The 22,441-nt window shown below is 39.4% G+C and overlaps 1 protein-coding gene and 2 pseudogenes across 1 annotated transcript; all 3 read left to right on the plus strand.

Moving 5' to 3' along the window:
* The first annotated feature begins 2,984 nt into the window (after positions 1-2,984).
* Positions 2,985-9,027, plus strand: LOC128615954 (C-C chemokine receptor type 5-like; annotated as a pseudogene).
* Positions 9,028-10,565: 1,538 nt separating this feature from the next.
* On the plus strand, positions 10,566-13,829 carry LOC128605400 (C-C chemokine receptor type 5-like; annotated as a pseudogene).
* A 6,227-nt stretch (positions 13,830-20,056) lies between these two features.
* Positions 20,057-22,403, plus strand: LOC128605408 (C-C chemokine receptor type 5-like). Its single transcript, XM_053620814.1, has 2 exons — positions 20,057-20,249; positions 21,151-22,403. The coding sequence occupies exons 1-2, from the start codon at positions 20,228-20,230 to the stop codon at positions 22,197-22,199; spliced, it is 1,071 nt and encodes a 356-aa protein (XP_053476789.1). The 5' UTR covers positions 20,057-20,227; the 3' UTR covers positions 22,200-22,403.
* Positions 22,404-22,441: the final 38 nt, after the last annotated feature.

Here is a 22,441-nt window from a genome sequence, read left to right on the forward strand (position 1 = left end):
TGTTCTTCTGTGTTAGCAGTGGTTTTCACCTCACCACTCTTCCATGGATGCATCTTTGCCCAGTGTCTTTCTGATAGTGAAGTCATGAACAGTGACCTTTATTGATGCAAGAGAGGCCTGTAGTTCCTTTTCTGTTGTCCTTGGCTCTTCGACTTGCTGGATGTGTAGTTGCTGTGCTCTTGGAGGAATTTTTGAAGGTCGGCCACTTCTGGGAAGGTTCACTACTGTGCAGAGTTTTTCCATTTGGAGATAATGGTTCTGACTGTGGTTCTTTGGAGTCCAAGAGCCATTGAAATAGCTTTGTAATGCTTCCCAGACTGATGTATAAGACCTTTTAACCAACTTCATGCTGTAAAAGTTGTAATTAAGTGTTGATTTGATTGAACAGGGTTTGCAGTAATCAGGCCTGGTTGCGTCTAGTCCAGCTGAACCCCATACATTTTTTATGGCTTTTATATGACCCTGGGCAGAGACACTCAGAATGAGGTACTCAAAAGAAGAAAACTGTGGCACTGACACTGGGCTTATGTTGTGTTGTAGGTTATGAATCACCATAATACCCCTGCCTCTGCCAGAGAGTCACGGGAGATCAACCCATAGCCTGTGGGAGTGATTTGATTAAAGATGAGTCCATCTCTCTGTTTGTCCAATGTTTCTGTTAAACACACGAGGTCCAGGTATTTTTTCTGTGAAAATGTCCGGCAAAAGCAGAGACTTGCTATTCACAGAGCGTGCGTTAAATAACACCGCTTTAACTGGACTCAGAGACACAAGGAAAAACTTGGATCAAGGAAGTGCTGACAAGTGAACACCAGTACAAAACCGTCTTTCAGCTTTATGCCAAAACATTGGAACTGAGATGGCAGTAGAAGACAGGTGGATAAAACTGAGCCTTTCAGAGTGATATATGTAATGCTTTGGTCTCATAAGTTCATAAGTGTCATTCGCCAAATAGAAGTTCCTGTTTAGGATCAGTAGCTGGCGTGCCGTGTACCTTAAAGCCATGCTGAGGGAATCCACATCCACAGTAACCTCACGGTAGCGTAAATCCTGGGCAGGGCAACAGCAAGGTAGAGTCCACAAGAGAAAACTTACAGATGAAAACAATAGTTCGAAGTTTCAAAAGAGATCCCATATTGCAATAAGCCAATTACCAAAACAGCGATCAGACTATAAGAGCTTAAGACGTCAACGCTCCATAACCCCACACTACCATTCAAAATAACTAGATAATCATGTACAAAACAAATAAAACAGTGAGAGGAGTGACAACCAAACACACCAGCGCTCCCAATCCACCAATACCAAGCATGATCTTCTTGATTGTTGCAGAGTAGTTTCTTTGATCACCCAAGTGATGTGAAATGGTTTTGCAATAATGGAAAACTTTCACCTGTAGAAATGTTGGACCTTGGCTTATCCAGTCCATATGGCATTACAGAATATTAATAGTGACCTGATGTTGTTCTGAAGACCATCTTCCATTCCTCTCTGATTGAAACTAAAGTATAAGCACAACAAAAGTCATGGTTTTGAGCTGGTCCAGAGCTGAGGGCATCAGAGCATTATTTTACTATTTTACCGATTTGTTCCCAGTCATAAGTTCTGTCATGAGGTCAGGTCCATGCTCTGAATATGTTATTCACTTCACTTGTGTTGTACAGAGGCCTAGGCCTCAACGTATGACATAACACACTCAACCTATCCATCCATCCATCCATCTTCAACCGCTTACTCCTTTTCAGGGTCGCGGGGGAACCTGGAGCCAATCCCAGGAAGCATCGGGCACAAGGCGGGGTACACCCTAGACAGGGTGCCAGTCCATCGCAGGGCACAATCACATACACACTCACACACCCATTCATACACTACGGACACTTTAGACATGCCACACTCAACCTAGTAAAAAGAAAAAGGAAAGGAGACGTCAGTGCAGAGCAGCAGGAAAAGCAAAGACGCAAGAACTACAGAAGACACTGGAAAGCAGGACGAGACAAAAGAAGAATTCACAGCAGTGAAGAGATCCTTGGACTTCACCTGCACAACATTCAAATGTGGATGTCAAAGAGACAGAGACCACAGAAAGAATCTGATTGGGTATCTGATCAAATGAAAAAAGAATAGGGAGGAGGTTAGGATATTATTCGGTTCAACTTCTTTATGTGATACTAATGAAGGGAGAAAGTTTTTGTTTATTGGAAAAACATAATCTACAACAAAGAATCAGAGAGAACAGAAAAAAAAACAGGAAGTATGTCGACATATGCAATGAACAACTCACTCAAGAAATTGCAAGTCTCAATTCAGAGACCATTCTACAGCAATGTATGGCTGAGTTTCGCAAGTTAAGCATCTAGCAAACCAGCCACAATGGGAAGCGTGAAACCACACAGGTCAAGGCATTACAAACATATTGTCCTGCAAATGTATAAATGTCTAAGAACACGGGTCAAAATGGGAAGTGTGAATTCACTCAGCGGTTGAAAAAAAATGCTTTGTTTCTTGAAATGTAATAGGAGGTTTTGGAAGGCGAGCCTACTGAACTATAGAAAATCTCTTAGTGATGCTAGAAAAGTCTATCTCTCTGTTACGCCACGGCCAGCAGAGGGCACTGCGGCACGGCTTCTGACTGGTCACGTGACTCTTTTGTTTTCGTTTGCTTCCTGCTTGGACATTAATTTAAGTCTGATCTTGTCTCTGATTTGCCCCAGGTGTTCATGTTTTGGTTTGATTATGTTGACTATTTAAACCCCTCGGTGACTGCGCACTTTGCGCAGTATTATTTGGTTTACGTTTGTCATGTCAAGGAAGGAAGGATGACGGTATGTGCTAATGTGTAGCATGCTAGCGGTCGTAGCTAGATGACCAGAGTTTGTATAGTCAGTAGAGACCGCGCTCCCTGTGTTTGTTTATCTGCTAATTAATAAAGACTTTGACCTGCACCCGCCTCCAGTCCCATTCCGTAACAGAATACTGTGCCCAAAATGTGGAAGCAGCAGGTCGCCATGAGTGCCGGTGAAGAGGCCAGGATTTGGGCGCTTTACCGTTCGTCCCTGGAGATGAGCAAACAGCTCGAAGAGGAAACTGCTCAGTGCAAAGCCGAGCTGCGCGCCGCGTCATCCCTCGTGCCATTTACCCCGTCCCCGCCGCCGAAGAGCGACGCCGTGCAACACAGCCAGCAAAGTGACCTGAGCATCTGGGGCTTCCCACTGCAGGGGAGGTACACCTTGCTGCGCAGTCCAGAGGTGAAGGCTGGCCCAGAAATTTTTTTGGGGGGGGCAATGAGGACAGCAGAGCTCCAGCCTGAGCCCTACGGGGAGGTCTCAGCTGTGGAGCTCCCACCTGAGGTCAACATGGCGACCTCAGAGGGACAGGCTGAGGAGGCTGTCCCGCTGCCCTGCCCAGCCGAGGAGGCAGTCCTGCTGTCCAGCCCGGCCGAGGAGGCCGTCCCGCTGCCCTGCACAGCCGAGGAAGCTGTCCTGCTGTCCAGCCCAGCCGAGGAGGCCGTCCTGCTGCCCTGCACGGCCGAGGAAGCCGTCCTGCTGCCCTGCCCGGCCGAGGAGGCCGTCACGCTGCCCTGCCCGGCCGAGGAGGCCGTCACGCTGCCCTGCCCGGCCGAGGAGGCCGTTCCGCTGTCCAGCCCGGCCGCAGAGGCTGTCCTGCTGCCCTGCACGGCCGAGGAAGCCGTCCTGCTGCCCTGCCCGGCCGAGGAGGCCGCCCAGCCCTCCAGTGCCGCTGGGGGCGGTGCCCAGCGTCCCAGAGCCGCTGGGGGCGGTGCCCAGTGTTCCAGGGGTGGTGCCCAGCATTCCAGAGCCGCCGGGGTCAGTGCCCAGCATTCCAGAGCCGCCGCCCAGCGTTCCAGTGCCGCCTGGGGCGGTGCTCTGACTTTCAACCCCGGTGGGGGTGCTGCTCCGCTCCTCTGCTGCCCGACGGAGACTGCTTCCCTTTCTGTGGCAGCGAGAGACAGTTCGCACAGGGGCCCGGGACCTCCGTTGGAGGGGGGTTCTTGGTGCTCCGGGAGGAGCACCCTTTGGAGAGGGGTTCTGTTACGCCACGGCCAGCAGAGGGCACTGCGGCACGGCTTCTGACTGGTCACGTGACTCTTTTGTTTTCGTTTGCTTCCTGCTTGGACATTAATTTAAGTCTGATCTTGTCTCTGATTTGCCCCAGGTGTTCATGTTTTGGTTTGATTATGTTGACTATTTAAACCCCTCACTTTGCGCAGTATTATTTGGTTTACGTTTGTCATGTCAAGGAAGGATGATGGTATGTGCTAATGTGTAGCATGCTAGCGATCGTAGCTAGATGACCAGAGTTTGTATAGTCAGTAGAGACCGTGCTCCCTGTGTTTGTTTATCTGCTAATTAATAAAGACTTTGACCTGCACCTGCACCCGCCTCCAGTCCCGTTCTGTAACACTCTCCACCTTAATAGAAGATAGCAAAAAAAATTTGAGGTTTCTATTCAACACGGTAGCAATATTAACTAGGAATAAAACCACTACAGAAAGAAGCACACAATCATTACATTTCATTAAATTTTTCATTGGTAAATTCATTAAATTTTTCATTGGTAAATTCATTAAATTTTACATTGGTAAAGTTGAAAATATTAGATGTGAAATTCAGGCTATTAAATTTAAACCAGACAGTATTATAACTAACCCTGTAGATGGTAATATAACAATATCAGATCAACGTTTAGAATGTTTTGCTCCCCTTAGAGAGACTGAACTAGCTTCATTAATCTCTCCAGTGAATTCATCAACTTGCATACTCGATCCTGTACCTACATGTTTCTTTAAACAGATTTGTCCTGGAGTAATTGAACCGCTTTTAAATATAATCAATTCTTCCCTTAGCAATGGCTATGTACCTAAATCACTTAAATTAGCAGTTATTAAACCCCTGATTAAAAAACCTGACCTTGACCCCTCTCAACTGTCCAGTTATAGACCTATATCCAATCTCCCCTTCGTCTCACAGATCTTAAAAGGTTGTAGCACAGCAGCTATGCTCGTACTTACATAGGAATAACATTCATGAAATGTATCAGTCGGGGTTTAGACCTCATCATAGCACAGAGACAGCGTTAGGTAAAGTAGTAAATGACCTACTACTGGCCTCTGATCAGGGTTGTGTCTCATTGCTTGTGTTACTTGACCTTAGTGCAGCTTTTGATACTATAGATCATACTATTCCCCTTGATAGATTAGAAAATGTTGTTGGCATTAAGGGAACAGTCCTCTCCTGGCTCAGCTCTTATTTGACCGATCGTTATCAGTAAATGGAGACTTCTCCACGCATACCGAGGTTAAATTTGGTGTTCCACAGGTTCTGTTTTAGGCCCACTGCTTTTTACTTTATATATGCTACCTCTAGGTCAAATTATTCGTAAACATGGAATTAGCTTCCACTGTTATGCTGATGACACACAGTTGTATGTTTCAGCAAAGCCAGAGGACAGACAGCAGCTTAATAAAGTTGAGGAATGTGTAAAGGACATTAGACGTTGGATGCTTATTAACTTCCTATTACTTAATTCTGAAGACAGAAGTACTTGTACTAGGACCACGTGTAGCTAGAAGTAAGCTTTCTGATCCCATAGTTACTCTGGATGGTCTTTCTGTTTCATCATGTGCAGCAGTAAAAGACCTTGGAGTGATTATTGACTCCAGTCTATCATTTGATGCTCATGTAAATAATATTACTAGGATAGCCTTCTTTCATCTCAGAAATATTTCTAAGATGAGAAATATATTGTCACTACATGATGCAGATATATTACTTCATGTTTTCGTCACCTCTAGACTAGATTACTGTAATGCCTTACTGTCTGGATGTTCCAGTAGGAACATAAACAAACTCCAGTTAGTCCAGAATGCAGCTGCTAGAGTCCTAACTAGAACCAGAAGATACGACCACATCACCCCGATCTTATCAATACTGCATTGGCTCCCAGTGAAATCTTGCATTGATTATAAAATACTATTATTAACTTATAAAGCACTAAACGGTCTCGCACCACAGTATCTAAGCAAACTTTTGGTTTTCTATGATCCGCCAGGCCTACTTAGATCAAAAGATGCAGGCTATTTGACGGTACCTTGAATAGTGAAGGCTACAGCAGGGGGAAGAGCTTTCTCTTATAGAGCCCCACAGTTATGTAAATAACTAAATAGATAAATAGATAAATTTGCACTTTTAAAATCTGTATACTGTGTTTATATGTTTCTGTAAAGCTGCTTTGAGACAATGTCTATTGTAAAAAGTGTTATACAAATAAAATATAACTGAATTGAATTGAGGTTTTAGCTATGTTAAACAGTATATATATATATATATATATATATATATATATATATATATATATATATATATATATATATATACACATGCATGTTTTAAACCAAGCTTTGCTGAACCTCGAGTGAAGATCATTCACTGAGCAGACAGCCAGGTTTGGTACTTATTATATACAAGCTTTAAGTACATCTAGTTATTGATAAATAGAGAATTGAGCTCTGTTTAATTTGGACTATTTCCTTTTACGGTACCAACTTTTATTCTTTAATAAAAACGAATCCTTGAGAGAAGAGATTTGAGAAAAAGACAAATTTACAGATTGGTTTAATGAAGCTAGAAAAATAGACTTTAGGTTTAATATTTTCTTCTTCAAAGAAACTACCTACTAGAAGCTCTCTATTCCACTTTTCAAAACTCCAGAGCCCCAATGGTGAGGATTCACTACCCTGGAATAAGGTAATAACTTATTCTATGCTATACCTGATTGTCTAGCTTGTCTAACTTACGGTTTTAACGTTATCGCTGATTAGCGTATCTCGAATATAGTAAAATTCATGTAGTATATCCTGTTAAAAGTTTACGATAAACCAAATACAAGAAATCTTTAATTAAATTAAATATTTTTTATTTTTTGAAGTGCATGAATGTGTTAAAAAGAACTGAAATACATTAACCTAGGTTCACCGATCTGTCAACAGGAAAATCAGAGCTCAGCCTCTTGTTAATTACAAATAACTTAGCCCACTTTCCCAATCATTCCTGGACTGATGGCCATGATTTACCCAAATACAACACATAAGTGCATGCTTTCCAGTTTGCAGTTGCTTGGTAGCTATTACTGGTGATTACTATAATTAGTAAAGTGTGTCTAAAATTTCTTTCACTAAAACTGACACTGTGTAACCAAAAAGTGTTTTTCTGTTTCTTTGATTTGAATGTCTCACTGAGTCTCTAAAATTTAGAATGGACAATTATTTATTTACACTCAAGTCTACAACATACTTAACTCTTACCATTATTAATAACTGTTCATATATGACTCAGGGGCTGTGAATGCATATGCTTCTTTATTTACTGATGTGTTAAGCATTTGGTGCATGTATTGACTCTTTATGAAAGCATTAGTTAAGTATTAATATATATTTTATTTATCTGTGGACCTTGCACCACAATACCAACATTTCCCAGTAGATGGCACTCCAGGACAAAAATAAAATCGTACAACTGACATCTTCATCAGTATATTCATTAGATGATAAAGAAGCTAAACTACCAGCAGGTTCAGCTACTTTTTGTAGTGCATTACCCATTTTTTTGGAGTATACATTGTTGTATTGTGTAAGTGATAATGATACCATTGTTTTTTCATAAACAGCTGAGGACTATGCTGATTACTAAAATATTATTAGCATTATTTAGTGCTGCATGATAACAAAGGTGATGTTTTTCTTAAACAGTTGCTGATTCATACAGCTTCTATGACATAAGTCAGGATAATGACCAATTACAGATCTGCAACAACAACAGTGTATGGAACTTCAGCCAAGTCTTCCTTCCTACCCTCTACAGCATTGTCTTCATTGTGGGATTCATTGGCAGTGGCCTGGTGTTGCGTGTCCTTGTCAAGTACCACAACAGGTCAAATGTGACAGATGTGTGTCTCTTCAACCTGGCCATTTCAGACCTCCTCTTCCTGATCTCATTGCCTTTCTGGGCTCACTACGCTGCCATCTCTGAGTGGACCTTCGGGAGCTTCATGTGTCATGCACTGACAGCGCTCTACATGCTGGGATTTTATGGGAGTATCTTTTTCAAGATCCTCATGACCGTAGACCACTATGTCGTCATTGTCCATGCCCATAACTGTCTCTTCTCCAAGCACCAGTCTGTCAGAGCAGGCATAGCTGTGGCTTTGTTTATATGGGCACTTGGGAGCTTCTCTGCCAACCATCATTTTCTCCAAAGTGAAGAATGAATCAGCTGGTAATACATGCATGGTGGAATATCCACAAGGGACAGCATGGGAGTCCTTTCTCGTACATTGAACTGAACATCCTCGGCTTGATCATTCCTCTCTCGGTGATGGTGTTCATCCCCACCTTAATGCCCATGAAGTCTCAGAAGAAACACAAAGCTGTCAGGCTCATCCTGGTCTTGATCATTATTTTCTTCCTCTTCTGGACGCCCTACAACATCGTCATCTTCCTGCATCAATTTGACTATATGAAGTGCTGTCAAGAGCACATAAACATGACTATGCAGTGGGTGGAAACCATAGCGTTCAGTCACTGCTGCCTCAACCCCATAATCTACGCCTTTGTGGGACAGAAATTCAGGAATTTAGTTCTCAAGGTTCTGAACGAGTGGTGTCCTCTTTGCTTTGGCCAGTTTATGAATATTTTATGCAAAACCTGTTCACCCACATTATGCTACATATTATTAAATCTCATTAAAACTTAAAACATGTTTTCTGGTCATATATTTGTCACACTATTTGCACATATAGTGACATTGTGTGTATGGAGTCCCTAAATTGTTCACTCCTCAGAAGGAAATCGTTCTGACAGCTTATACGTGTGCCAACAGATGGCACTGCAGCACAATGTTAAAAATTTTAATTGACAATAAATGAGAAAAGATGAAAAAAAAAAATGAAAAAAAAAATGTGGACCTGTTCACCAGGCAGTTGATCAAATAACTATGAAACTCAAAAACTTTCTGTTCGCTGTATTCTCGTTTTAGCACAGCCTCAAAGAAAATAAAGGAAATTATAAGCATTAAATCATTTGCCTGGTTCCTTTCAGTACTACAAGGAAGTATATCAACCATGTTGCACTGGACAACAGCATATACCGTACATGGTTTTAAACCAAACTAACATTACGGCTGATTACAGCAGGGATTTTTCATTGTAATCGCTAACAGGTTTTCAATCCAAACATCCACTTTAAATCAATCAAATTTCAAAGATTTGGCTCCTATTTCGGCTGGAATGTAAACCAGCAGGCACAAACATTTATAAAACCCTACAACATTGTCTTCATCTAATTCTTAGGCCTATGTTTCCAGTATCTTCAACCGTGTGTAAGTCCCCTGCATATACTCTCTATATTTATTCTCAGTCTACAACTATTTAGCAATACATGGAGCTGCTGATATCATTTTATATGACCAATATTTTGGTCATAAAGGAATATATTCAGGCCATAAATTGATATAATGAGGACACAAAATAATATAACAAGGTCACGGGTTAATATATTCAGGTCATGAGATAAGATATTGAGATCATGAATGAATATAGTCAATCCACAACATAATAAGAGATATAAAAGTTACAGTTGAATATATTATGGTTATGAGATGGTATTTTGAGGTCAGAAGATAATACCTTAAGCTCACTAGGTGTTATATTCAGGCAACAAGGAAATATTTTTGCGGTCAAGAGTTAATGAGTTAAACTACTGGTGTCAAGATGCAGGTGAGGAGTCAATGATTTTATTAATGGTAGCAAACAGGACAAAGATTCTCATTTAATCTAAAAAACATAGTAAAAAAAACCAAACAGGCAAGGGTCAGGCGATGAGCAGACAACACAAACAAGAACCAACCAGTAACAAAAGGCTTGGTAACGTCTGGCACAAAAGGACACAGAGCATATACTTCACAATGAGTGAATACCGTGAAAGTTTGTGAACCCTTTAGAATTTTCTAGATTTCTGCATACATATGACCTAAAACATCAACGTAGGACCAAAAGTCCTAAACGTAGATAAAGAGAACCCAACTAAACAAATCAGTGAAAAATATTATACATGGCCATTTTTAAAAAATATCATTTCCAAGCTGCTGCTCTGCGCTACTAAAATCCTGATTTGATAACCGTGAATAACTCTGACAAAATCACCATACACACAAGTTCAAGACAACGGGTGTGCTGTGATTTCAGCTATATTTACGTGTAAAATGATCACTCCGAGAGAAAGTTAGAAGCGACAGAATGTCTTTATTATTTTTTCTCTCACAGTGAATGTGCTGCTCACTGAACAGAGTAGCAGCAGAGAGGTGTACCTGCAGTACTGGCGGCTCTCTTCTACAAAAGGTTTGCCGAAAAAGTTGCTAGATTTGTTCCAAGGTGTTTATTTGAAAATAAAAAATAAAAAAAGAATAATAATAAGTCGCTAAAGAGATCTAAAAAGTGTATCTGAGCTGTCTTGAATATTTGGAGGAGGAGGAGGGGCTGCAGTGGGGTGTCGATTTCTTATTTATTGACTTTTTTATGACTCAAGCACCACTTACAATTTTAATCACCAATCGATAAAAATGGCTATTTCCAAAGGTTTCCAGTGTTTAAATTTCAAAAAGCCAAATTCACCCACTTGGGCGCACGGTGGCTTAGTGGTTAGCACGTTTGCCTCACACCTCCAGGGTTGGGGGTTCGATTCCCACCATGGCCCTGTGTGTGTGGCGTTTGCATGTTCTCTCCGTGCTGCGGGGGGTTTCCTCTGGGTACTCCGGTTTCCTCCCCCAGTCCAAAGACATGCATGGTAGGTTGATTGGCATGTCCAAAATGTCCGTAGTGTGAATGGGTGTGTGAGTGTGTATGTGATTGTGCCCTGCGATGGATTGGCACCCTGTCCAGGGTGTATCCTGCCTTGTGCCTGATGCTCCCTGGGATAGGCTCCAGGTTTCCCCGTGACCCTGAAAAGGATAAAGCGGTATAGAAGATGGATGGATGGATGGAATTCACTCACTTTGTATGAACCCTGCTTACTTTAATGGAGAAGGATAATTACTAGCGTTACCTCAAATCATAACGTAGAAATTCAATCGTGAAAACACACTAAAATACTCACACTGTTTGTTTGAAAGAAGGACGTTATTAAAAATGTCTGTAATTCCTAAATGGTTAATGTAATAATTTTTTTTGCTAAACCTCTTGCTGAAAAGTCTACACTTCATTCTCATTTTTAGTCTCTTCAGCAATATCTTTGCCATGATCCTTCCTACTATCGACAGGAGAGAGATTCCTCTGTGGTTACCACACTCACTTCGGTCGCCTTTCTTCTTGTAATCGAGCTAAGACTAGTCTATTTCAATGACATGGAAGTGTATACGTAGACTTTTCCTAAGAACGCTGATGTTTGTGTAACCGTTATAAACATCTCATTTCATCACAGATATATGCAAAAACACCGTGTAACAGCCCGTTTATAGCTGGCTCAATCACACACTCTGGTTAACTTACTCTTTTCTGCAAGCTCCCAGTGAACACAGTCTATTCTATTGATTTCTCTGTCTCACTCATTTGAAAATATAATCGTTATCACAAGTTGAGTATTTACTGGCCACAAAATTGCATTGCTGATTCCCACTTTCGGGGGTTCCTGGTTTGATCCTGAGCTTGGGTTGCTGTCAGTATGGAGTTTTAAATGTTCTACAACTGTCCACATGGATTTCTTCTAGTCTTCCTGGGATTCATTAAGGTAAACATGTTAAAATGGATCAAACATGCTATCCTGCTCTTTTGAAAGGTGCATTTTTTTTCTACTGTGTCTTGGAGTAAATCTTTCCTTTGTTCACTTATTTCTAATCACTGATTCGATCATTTTTTTCTCTTTATTTATTATTTTTTATCCTGTGTGAGTTTTATATTAAAACGAAAGCGGTGGTGATGATGACACTAACACATAAGCAATCTGTGGAAACGATTTCCCCCACTGTGACAACGAGTAGGTACATGTTTTCCATTTTTCATTATTGCAAATTCCAGTAACTAATCGGTAGGCGTTGATGGTCATTATTTGAATGAGTAAAGTGTATCTAAAATCCCTAGGGCATTTTTATTTAAGCTGACACTGCGCAGGTTTCCGCGTCTTTAATCTGAAATTATTACTGCGTCTCTAAAACCTTTACTGACTGTGTACATACTTTGACAAGTCTGCTTTTACAGTGCCTCAGAGTAGATTACTGAAACTAGACAGTATCAGTACCACTTTACTATAAGGTCCACAAATATATTATTAATATACAGTACTATTATAACACTGAAGCTTTGCATAATAATGAATTTATACATAAACTAATCCTTAGCACATCAGGGAAATGGGATTAGATAAATGATAACATCTTGAGAACTCATTTTTTTAATTGAAGCAGCATTCATTATAAAAGCATTAGTGAAGTATTAATTAGAGATGGCACCATACCACACTTTGTCTTTTCCAATACCAATACTGAAGCCTTGAGCGTCGTCCGATATCTATACCCAACTGATTTTTTTTTGTTTAAAAACTACTGAGCATTTTTTTTTACATTTATTTATTTATTTATTTATTTTTATTGTTTAATTTTTTTTTTTTACTGAACACTTAATAATAAAAAAGACTGGAAAAATGACACAGCTCAACTATTTCATGCAAAAATCACTTACATTGCAAATATAATAAAGTATAAATATAATAAAATTATTCATATTTAAAAATACAGCTGTCATTTAAGATGTAAATATTTTTTTTAAAATCCTTTTAAATTTTCAGCACAATAATTGAAGTTTAAGTATTTTTTTTTTTTTTCATGAAACCACACAGAAAAACAAAAGGTCCAACATGTCAGATCTGTGTCTCTTCAACCTGGCTATTTCAGACCTCCTCTTCCTGATCTCATTGCCTTTCTGGGCTCACTACGCTGCCATCTCTGAGTGGATCTTCGGGAGCTTCATGTGTCATGCAGTGACAGCGCTCTACATGCTGGGATTTTATGGAAGTATCTTCTTTATGATCCTCATGACTGTGGACCACTATGCTGTCACCTACACCACCCTCTTCTCCAAGCACCGGTCTGTCAGAGCTGGCATAGCTGTGGCTTTGTTTATATGGGCACTTAGCTTGGGAGCTTCTCTGCCAAACACCATTTTTTTTTTTTTACAAACAAGGAATGATTCAAATGTATCAAAATGCAAGGTGGAATATCCCCAAGGGTCAGCATGGATGTCATTCCCATACATTGAGCTGAACATCCTCGGCTTGATCATTCCTCTCTCGGTGATGGTGTTCTGCTACTCACGCATCATCCCCATCTTAATGACGATGAAATCTCAGAAGAAACACAAAGCTGTCAGGCTCATCCTATTTTCTTCCTCTTCTGGATGCCCTACAACATCTTCATCTTCCTGATGTTCCTGCATCAATTCGACTATATGAAGTGCTGTCAAGAGCACATAAACATGGCTATGCAGTGGGTGGAAGCCATAGCGTTCAGTCACTGCTGCCTCAACGCCATAATCTACGCCTTTATGGTGTAGAAATTCATTAATTTATTTCTCAAGGTTCTGAAAGAGCGGTTTCCTCTTTGCTTTGGCCAGTGCACAACAATTGAAAGTGAGTTCTCAGAGAGAATGACTTCTATGTACTCACGCTCCTTAATAATTCCCAGCACAAAGACAAAATAAAACCAATAATTATTACTTTTCGTCAATCCAAACGAATTCAATCCAATTGCAGATTCCAAAAGTACTGTTTATATATACAATACCCTAAACTTTGCAATCAAATTCAAAAATTTGTTTACATGTGCGTTATATATATTCTGAACAAAACATCCGTGCAAGCGCAGAACGTCTGTCGTTGCGTTCCACTGTGCTGTGCATGTGTGCAAGGTATTTTTGAATCTGATTGAGAAAATAGTCAGATTCAAGCTTTTACATGGCAAATTTTTTCCTATTTACCGGATTATTATCAGATCTACACCACCCCTTTCAATCTAATCGAAATTCCATTCAGATCGAGCTCAGTCGTACAGGTTGATACTGATTGAGCTATCGATCCAATTACTAACAAATTACTTGTTTGCATGTAAATGTACCTATTGATCTGTTGAGTTTACGTAAAAGCACATGAGCCCTGGAAGGTGTTTTATTCACTTGACTCGTTTGTGAATAAGTGAATAAATAAACCTATGGTGTTCCACAATTGTATTTAGTAAGAAGACATAATTAAAAATGGCTACTTTATTTACCTGATGTCTTTAAACATCTAAACTGAACACTTGCTTGCTGTTACAAATGTTTTTCTTGATCAAGCCCCAGCACTGCCAAGCTACCACTTTTGGGCCCTTAACCCTCAATTTCTCAGTTGTATAAATGAGATAAATGGAAGTCACTGTGAATAAGGGTGTCTGCCAAAATGGCATATATATAAAAATCAAAATAATAATAATAAAGTAATATTGTCTTGAAGATATATATATATATTTCTAACTAGAGTGCATTATTAGAGGCTATTTGGTGTTTCTTATGGTTGATATTAGGCAATGTTAATATTAACTTTAGAGACAAAAATATGCTGTGTGCAAGAAGTATCTGATTACAGTGATCCAGTCTTCCTTTTCCGGTTAGATGTACAATTTGTCCCCAATACAATAAAAAGTCACAAATATTTCCACTTTCAGCATCACATGTTTCACATCAACGGTTTTCTTTACAAATAGCTAATCATGTGAGAGTCTTCGTCCATGCACCTATTATGTGTCCATCATTAAAAGACTGACACAACCACTAAAATGTCTGGTTTTACAGGTCTGACTTCTGAGGAGCCTGTTGGCAAGTACTATTATATTTATTCTTGTCTAAACGGTACCTGCCCAAACACATACATTCCAGGTAAGTAGAAATTACTAATCTGACATGCAATCTAGATTTAACAGCCAGTTCACTTGAAGACAGCATAACAGATCAGACATAGCAGACTTGTACTGACTTGCTTGGTCAAAAGACTAAATGGATTTAAGTGTTGGGTGTTCTCTAACACCTCCCTCAGTGAAAGCTTTTAGAATTACTAATCCATATTTTAAAAAAATAATAATGAAAATACACTGTTTTACTATTACACTACTACTTACACAAACTAATAGTTGTCATATCTCAACCCGGCCAGGACTCAGTTTCCAAAGAAGCAACACTCACCTCCCATGCACACATGCGCTCACCATCCCCGGTTCTAATCTCCCACACCTGTCACTAATCACACACACACACACACACACACTCTCTCCACTAGTATTTAGAGAGTCATTCGCCAAATGTTCATTGCGAAGTATACGTTCAGTAGACTTGTTCTCTGCGTTTCCAAGCCTTTCACATTCGTTTGCTATCTTTGTTATCTCAACCTCTTCCTGTTTACGACTACGCTTTCTGCCTGTCCCCTTCTGCTTTGTTTGTCCGATCGCCTGACCCTTGCTTGTTTTACGACTACGTCTTTGGAACTACCCTTTACTACGCACCCGCATCTGCTTCTGTGCCAACTCCGGTTCGTGACAATAGTCCTACAGAATAGACTAGCATTAGATTATCTCTAGTCCAGGCGAGGAGGAACATTTCCCTGGAGTTGTGTCCCTGGACAACTTTTTTTTTTATACATCATTTGCTTTTCACATTGAACAACCACTTTTTCTCCAGATCACTGAGCTTCCTTGACACTGGGTTGGACTGGGCATTAAACAATGTGGTCAATGGCCTCTCAGCAGTAGAAGCAAAACACCTTTCTCCAGATGGTTTTGATGTTCTCTAACTGTTAATTTGAGAAATCTGCATGGGCTGAATTTTGCTCTTAGTGCTGGAACACATCACAAAATAGTTCAGAGGGTAAATAGAGTGGGCTTAGAGTGATTTTATATGCTTTGGTGAAGTCCTCTCTCATGAAGCATCAATATAGCAAGAAGACAAACAAAAGGACTAGGCAATACTAAATGGTCTGCACTTATATAGCGCTTTTATCCAAAGCATTTTACACTTTGGTCTTATTCACCCATTCACACACACACACACACACTCACACACCAATGGTAGCAGAGCTGCCATGCAAGGTGCTAACTTGCCATCGGGAGCAACTTGGGGTTCAGTGTCTTGCCCAAGGACACTTCGGTATGTGGAGTCACGCGGGCTGGGAATCGAACCACCAACCCTACGATTAGTGGACAACCCGCTCTACCACCTGAGACACAGTCGCCCCAGTAAATACTCACTAAATACTCAGATACAAGAGATAAATACCTAAAAAAGAGGCAAAAGATAAGCAACCAAAACACCAATCAAAACTTCATGAGTTGCAGACAAGGGGCATGACATCCAGTAGTGATTGATAATTTGTTGGGATTCTCTAGTAATGAGGGTTAAAGGGTGAACCAACGGATAATTGTTACTATCATTACTGTTTTTCCAATAAAATACTATTTTCTTTTAGGGTTTCATAGCCCATATTTGTACACTGGGATGTTCATGAAGTTGCAATCCTGTGTAGACTGCAATAGCTGGGTCAAGGGTTTTGCCTAGCATTTCTGGGATATCCAAAGAACCACTGTGAACATGACAAGGACAAACTGCTTCCTGAAGATGACTGAAAGAATCTTTATTAACCCAATGTTAACCCAATGTTTTATTAACCCAATGTTAACCCAATGTTTTTTTTGTACTTCATGTTCACATTTTTGGACATTTCAAAAGTAAACAAAGCCAATGTCAACCCACGCTTCGGGCAGTTCACACACTGGGAAATCCATCACAGGTAACCATAGCAATGACATTAAAAAAAACAAAAACAACTATCTATATTTCACATACTGTTGAACGTGTCTGTAATTGAATGACATGAATTAGTATGTCTTATGCATCATTTCAAGATATTGAGTAATATGCTTAGTTTCCTTTTGGCACAGCAGTCTGATTTAATTGATTTCTCTGTCTCATTCATTTACTACAAAAGGTTGACACAAGCTGAATCTTTAGTGGCCACAAAATAGATCTCATGGCATTAATATATTAATAAAACAAAACAAACAAACAAACAAACAAAAAAAACAGCACGTCACTTAAATGGCTCAATAATAATACGAAAGCAACTGAAATGAAGTAGCATAGGGGTGCAGTGGATATGATCGGCAATTCACAGCACCAGGATCCCAGGCTCAATTCTGAGCTCGGGGTGCTGTCTGTGTGGAGTTTCACATATTCTCCAACTGCCCACATGAGGTTCCTTCTAGGCTTCCTGGGATTCATTACATTACATTAAATTACATTACATTACAGCATTTGTCAGACACCCTTATGCAGAGCGACTTACAATTATCTCATTTATACAACCAAGCAGTTGAGGGTTAAGGGCCTTGCTCAAGGATTCATTGTTAAATGGAATATACGTGCTATTTTGCTCGTTTGAAAGACGAAAGTCTTTGACGGTCGGTGGCTTATTAATGCCTTGTGTTCTTGGGATAGGATCTAGATCCAGCATGACTGTGACCAGTATAAAGAAAGGTGAATGAATGACTGTAAATAAATAATACTGTAAAAAAAACACTGGACTGAAACACTCCATTCTTTACTCTCCCGTGCCTTCTGAAATCTTCAAATCTTTATTCACTGCAGTCAATCCTGCTTCCCCTGTGCACTTATTTGTAACCACTGATTCAATCATTTTTATCTCCATGCATCTATTTTGCATAATTATTTATGTCAATATTTTTTATCCAGGTGTCTGTCATTAAAATTCGCTACCATTTGTATGTAATACATATCGTCACAACAGTTTAATAAATATTGAGATGTACGAACTGTATATTCTTGGTACAGTTCTTGTTTGTGGAATTGCATGTTCCTGTTTTTTTTTCTTTCCCCCACATGGACGTGTTGTGTTAAGATTAGCTGAAGTACATTAAACTTTATAGGTTCTATCAGCAGGACAAATCCCCACCTCAGGAAAATCCTCATTCTGAATGTGTGCAGTAGGGTGTAAACATTGTAGATATTAGCAGTAGACTTGAAACATTGTCAACAGTGTAAACAGCGATAAAATGAATAGGGATAAACAATTTTGTATAGCATGAATATGAGAAAATGAATAAAAGAAAATCAACAAAAAGTCAATTACAAGGTAATTTTAATTTATTTATCCTTTATTTAGCCAGGAAAGTCCTACTGAGATACAAGATCACTTCTTGCAGAGAGTCCTGGTCAACAAGGCAGCCCAAATAGTTTCACATATACAATACGAAAAAGTAAAACAGAAGAAATAGTAAAAGAAAAAAGATATAGAGGCCATACCAGTGATATATCGGTAACACATTTCAACTCAAGTCAAGGATTATGTAAAACAACAACGGGTTTCCTTTACGGCAATGTGTAAAAGACCTTTAATAGTATTCAGTGTCAATAGTAATGAAGTGTTTCGAAGGTAATAGTATTTTGCAGCTCATTCCATGCCCAGGGGAATGCTGTTTTACAAAACTCTGAGGAACATTTAAATAGAACTGGGCAGTAGATCTAGTACTTTAATTGCTAATACACTGTAAAACCGGATGAGTTCATTTAACTAAAAAATTTGAGTAAACTAATTACCTCAAAATGTTTTTAAACATGGGATTGAGACCTGTTTTTAGATCCAAATACACTTAAATATAACAAAATTGAGACCAAATTGAGACTGAGACCAAATACACTTAAATATAGCAAAAATTAATTTTAAATTACAAAGTTTGAGTTAAATTTTTGTTATATTGAAGTGTATTTGGCTTAAAGAAATTGATTTATCAACTTAAACATTTTGAGGTAATTAGTTTCCTCAAATGTTTTGAGTTAAATGAACTTATCCGGTTTTACAGTGCAATATGTAAGTGGAAAAACCTAATATAGGTAAGATATAGCGGCTCTCGAGATGCTGTAATTGGCTACCACTAGCACGGCATCGTCTTGGAATATCATAACAATATAAATTCTTTTTTCTTAAATATCGAGTACTACTCCAGGAATGTCATCCCTGTAGTGCTGGAGTATAACCCATACTTGGCCTTAAACAGGATAAAAATGAATTCTATAGCAAGAGGCTTTAATCGTGTCCTCAGTTCAACCAAGCAGGAGTCATACAAATTCCACTTTTTAAAGCAATTGAATCAATTTTAATCTTAAGCTTGCTGGAGACTCTGATCACACACATAACCCTGCTCTATGTCATCATATTCATCGTGTACCAGAATTTCTATCAAGTATAGTTGTCTATATAGAACCATTGCTCTGTATTGTACTTTGTACTGTGTTCTTAGAATCTTTTTACTTTCTCTTGTTTTGCAAATTACCCGTAATAACATGGTGAACCCACAGGATAAAATATTGAGGCCATGAAATAAATATATTGATGTTATGAGATAATATATTGAGACCTATAAGATAATATATAATAATATTGAAGCCACAAGTAGATGTCTTGAGGCCACAAATGAATATATTGTGGCCATGAGTTAACACTGAGGCTATGAGATAATATTTAGAGGCCAAAAAAAAAAAAAAAAGGTAGTGGTCATGAAATTCTATAACTTGAGCCTCCGATGAAATATTTTGCAGGAACAGGTGAAAAAGTCTATTTGCTTTGAGAATTTGCTTAAGGTGGTGTGGGCTAATGTTACATCCTTGTCACAAGGGCAGTGACTCCAGCATCTATTTATGCATCGTTCCAAGATAATAAAGTATAAGATTATTAATCATTTCCATGTGTGCTATCCTGTGAACACATCAGTCTAATTCACTAGGTTTTTCTGTCTCAGGCATTTTACTATGAATGTGAATGAGACATATCATATGAAGCAGGCTGCTGCATCATTTAAAGGAGTCTGCCTTTAAAATCTGTTAACATTCGACTATAATCCATATTTATACTGTTAATCCGTCCCAGGGCTTAGATTGGCTTGTACAGTTCCTATCTGTGGTATGTTGTAAATTTACAAAATGTTTTTTGGATTCGCATGTTTCTGTTTGGTTGAAAAATAACTCTTCTGGCAGCAAGAAAAAGCTCCACCTTACGAAAGCTTCCCTTTTAAGCACGGCGTCTTGTTAGAATACACAGTCTGTTTCACAATCTTTCTTGGGCCGACGAGAGACGCTCATGACATTCCTCAACATGACAAGTAGGTTTCCATTTTAAGTTACTTTCTGCTCATTAATTCTTATTAGTACAATCAGTAAACTGTGTGTAAAATTTCTTAGACAGAGAGCTGGAAAACTATTTTTAAACATGGGATTATCACTAAGCATTAAATAGTCAGTCATTATCACTTTTTTGTTTTTAGCAAGCTTCAATTTATGTACAAAAGCATTGAAAAGTGTTTTGACAGTTCATAAATGTACCATTGTACTACAATGCAGACTTTCTTTTCGATATGAAATGTGTGAGAAATGATTCATCAACAAACAACTCCAAAGAGTTGAGTTCTATTTTAGCCATAAAGAAAAGAAAAGAAAAAAAAACCCATGGGGAAATGATAAGCATTTGTCCGTTAGCCTGGTTTCCATCAATACAAACCTTTTTTTGATCTTGAAGAGATGTACGAATGACTTAAACTGGGTTCGTTGTCTCTCTAACTGAAGAGCAGCTCTGATTATGTTGATGAGTTTCTGGGTATTTTATCTGAATACAGATTCTCAAAAATAAAAAAACTTGGGTTGACATGAGTGTTTTTACACTGTTTAGAGTAGATTACTGGAAAATGGCCAATATCTATAGCTGGCGAGAGATGGCAATCCAGCACAATAATAAAATGGTAAAACGGTCACTTTTGGACCAGTGTCTTAAAGACACCATTTTTTTGTAAACCGATAATAATTTCAACTGCAGCACTAGCCTTTTTTCTGTTTTTTTTTTTTCCTGGTTTTTAACATTTGATGAGACCACTGTTTCTTCTGTCCACCCCCCAAACAGCTGACTATTCTGCTTACTACAACCTAACAAATCATAGTTTCCCAGTCTGCAACAACAACATAATGGACTTCAGCTGAGACCATGTTTTTATTATTTGTTTTTATTAACAGCTGAGAGCTACCTTGATTACGACAACATACAGAACGGCAAGTACTCAGTCTGCAGTAATATCAAATTAAAGGCCTTCAGCCGAGTCTTCCTACCTACCCTTTATAGCATCGTCTTCATCTCTGGGTTAATTGGCAATGGCCTGGTGCTGTGTGTCCTGGTCAAGTGCCACAAAAGGTCCAACATGTCAGATCTGTGTCTCTTCAACCTGGCTATTTCAGACCTCCTCTTCCTGATCTCATTGCCTTTTTGGGCTCACTACGTTGCCATCTCTGAGTGGATCTTCGGGATCTTCATGTGTCATGCAGTGACAGCGCTCTACATGCTGGGATTCTATGGAAGTATCTTCTTCATGATCCTCATGACCATTGACCGCTACACTGTCATTGTCCACACTTACACCTCCCTCTTCTCCAAACACCGGTCTATCAGAGCTGGCATAGCCCTGGCTTTGTTTATATGGGCACTTAGCTTGGGAGCTTCTCTGCCAAACATCATTTTCTCTCAAGTGAAGAATGAATCACATGGATGGACATGCAAAGAGGAATATCCTGAAGGATCAGCGTGGAAGCCATTCTCTTACATTGAGCTGAACATCCTCGGCTTGATCATTCCTCTCTCAGTGATGGTGTTCTGCTACTCACATATCATCCCCATCTTAATGACGATGAAATCTCAGAAGAAACACAAAGCTGTCAAGCTCATGCTGGTCTTAGTCATTGTTTTCTTCCTCTTCTGGACGCCCTACAACATCGTCATCTTCCTGAAGCTCCTGCATCACTTGGGCTACATGAGCACCTGTCAGTGGCATCAGGACCTGAGCATGGCTATGCAGTGGGTGGAAACCATAGCGTTCAGTCACTGCTGCCTCAACCCCATAATCTACGCCTTTGTGGGGCAGAAATTCAGAAATTTATTTCTAAAGATCCTGAAAGAATGGTTTCCTCTTTGCTTTGGGCATTGCATGACAACTGAGTTCTCAGAGAGGAGGACCATTAGGTTTTCACGCACCTCAGTGATTTCCAGCTCAAAGTCAAATTCAATATTGTAAGCATTATCACGTTTAATGAACTATTAAGTCTTATTATGTCTCTTTTGTCAGTATTTCAGTTGTCGTACTGTTTGGACAGTGTAAGCAATGTGAAGTAAAGTTACTAATACTGTTGTTAAGTACTATTTGTTGATTATTTTCTGATATTGATAATGTAAAATGTCATGCTGTTTTACTTGTTAAGAGAGAACAATGAACACTGTATTATATAATATATAATACAGCACATAAAAGTGTGCTGT

The sequence above is a fragment of the Ictalurus furcatus genome, chromosome 1 (assembly GCF_023375685.1).
Source record: "Ictalurus furcatus strain D&B chromosome 1, Billie_1.0, whole genome shotgun sequence".
NCBI lineage: Eukaryota > Metazoa > Chordata > Actinopteri > Siluriformes > Ictaluridae > Ictalurus > Ictalurus furcatus.

What these genes read in the sequence shown, in the direction of transcription:
- LOC128605408 (XM_053620814.1), top strand. Translation starts at nt 20,228, where the DNA reads ATGACATTCCTCAACATGACAA. An exon ending in GACATTCCTCAACATGACAA is followed by an intron (nt 20,250 to 21,150) that starts GTAGGTTTCCAT and finishes TTTTATTAACAG; the next exon opens with CTGAGAGCTACCTTGATTAC.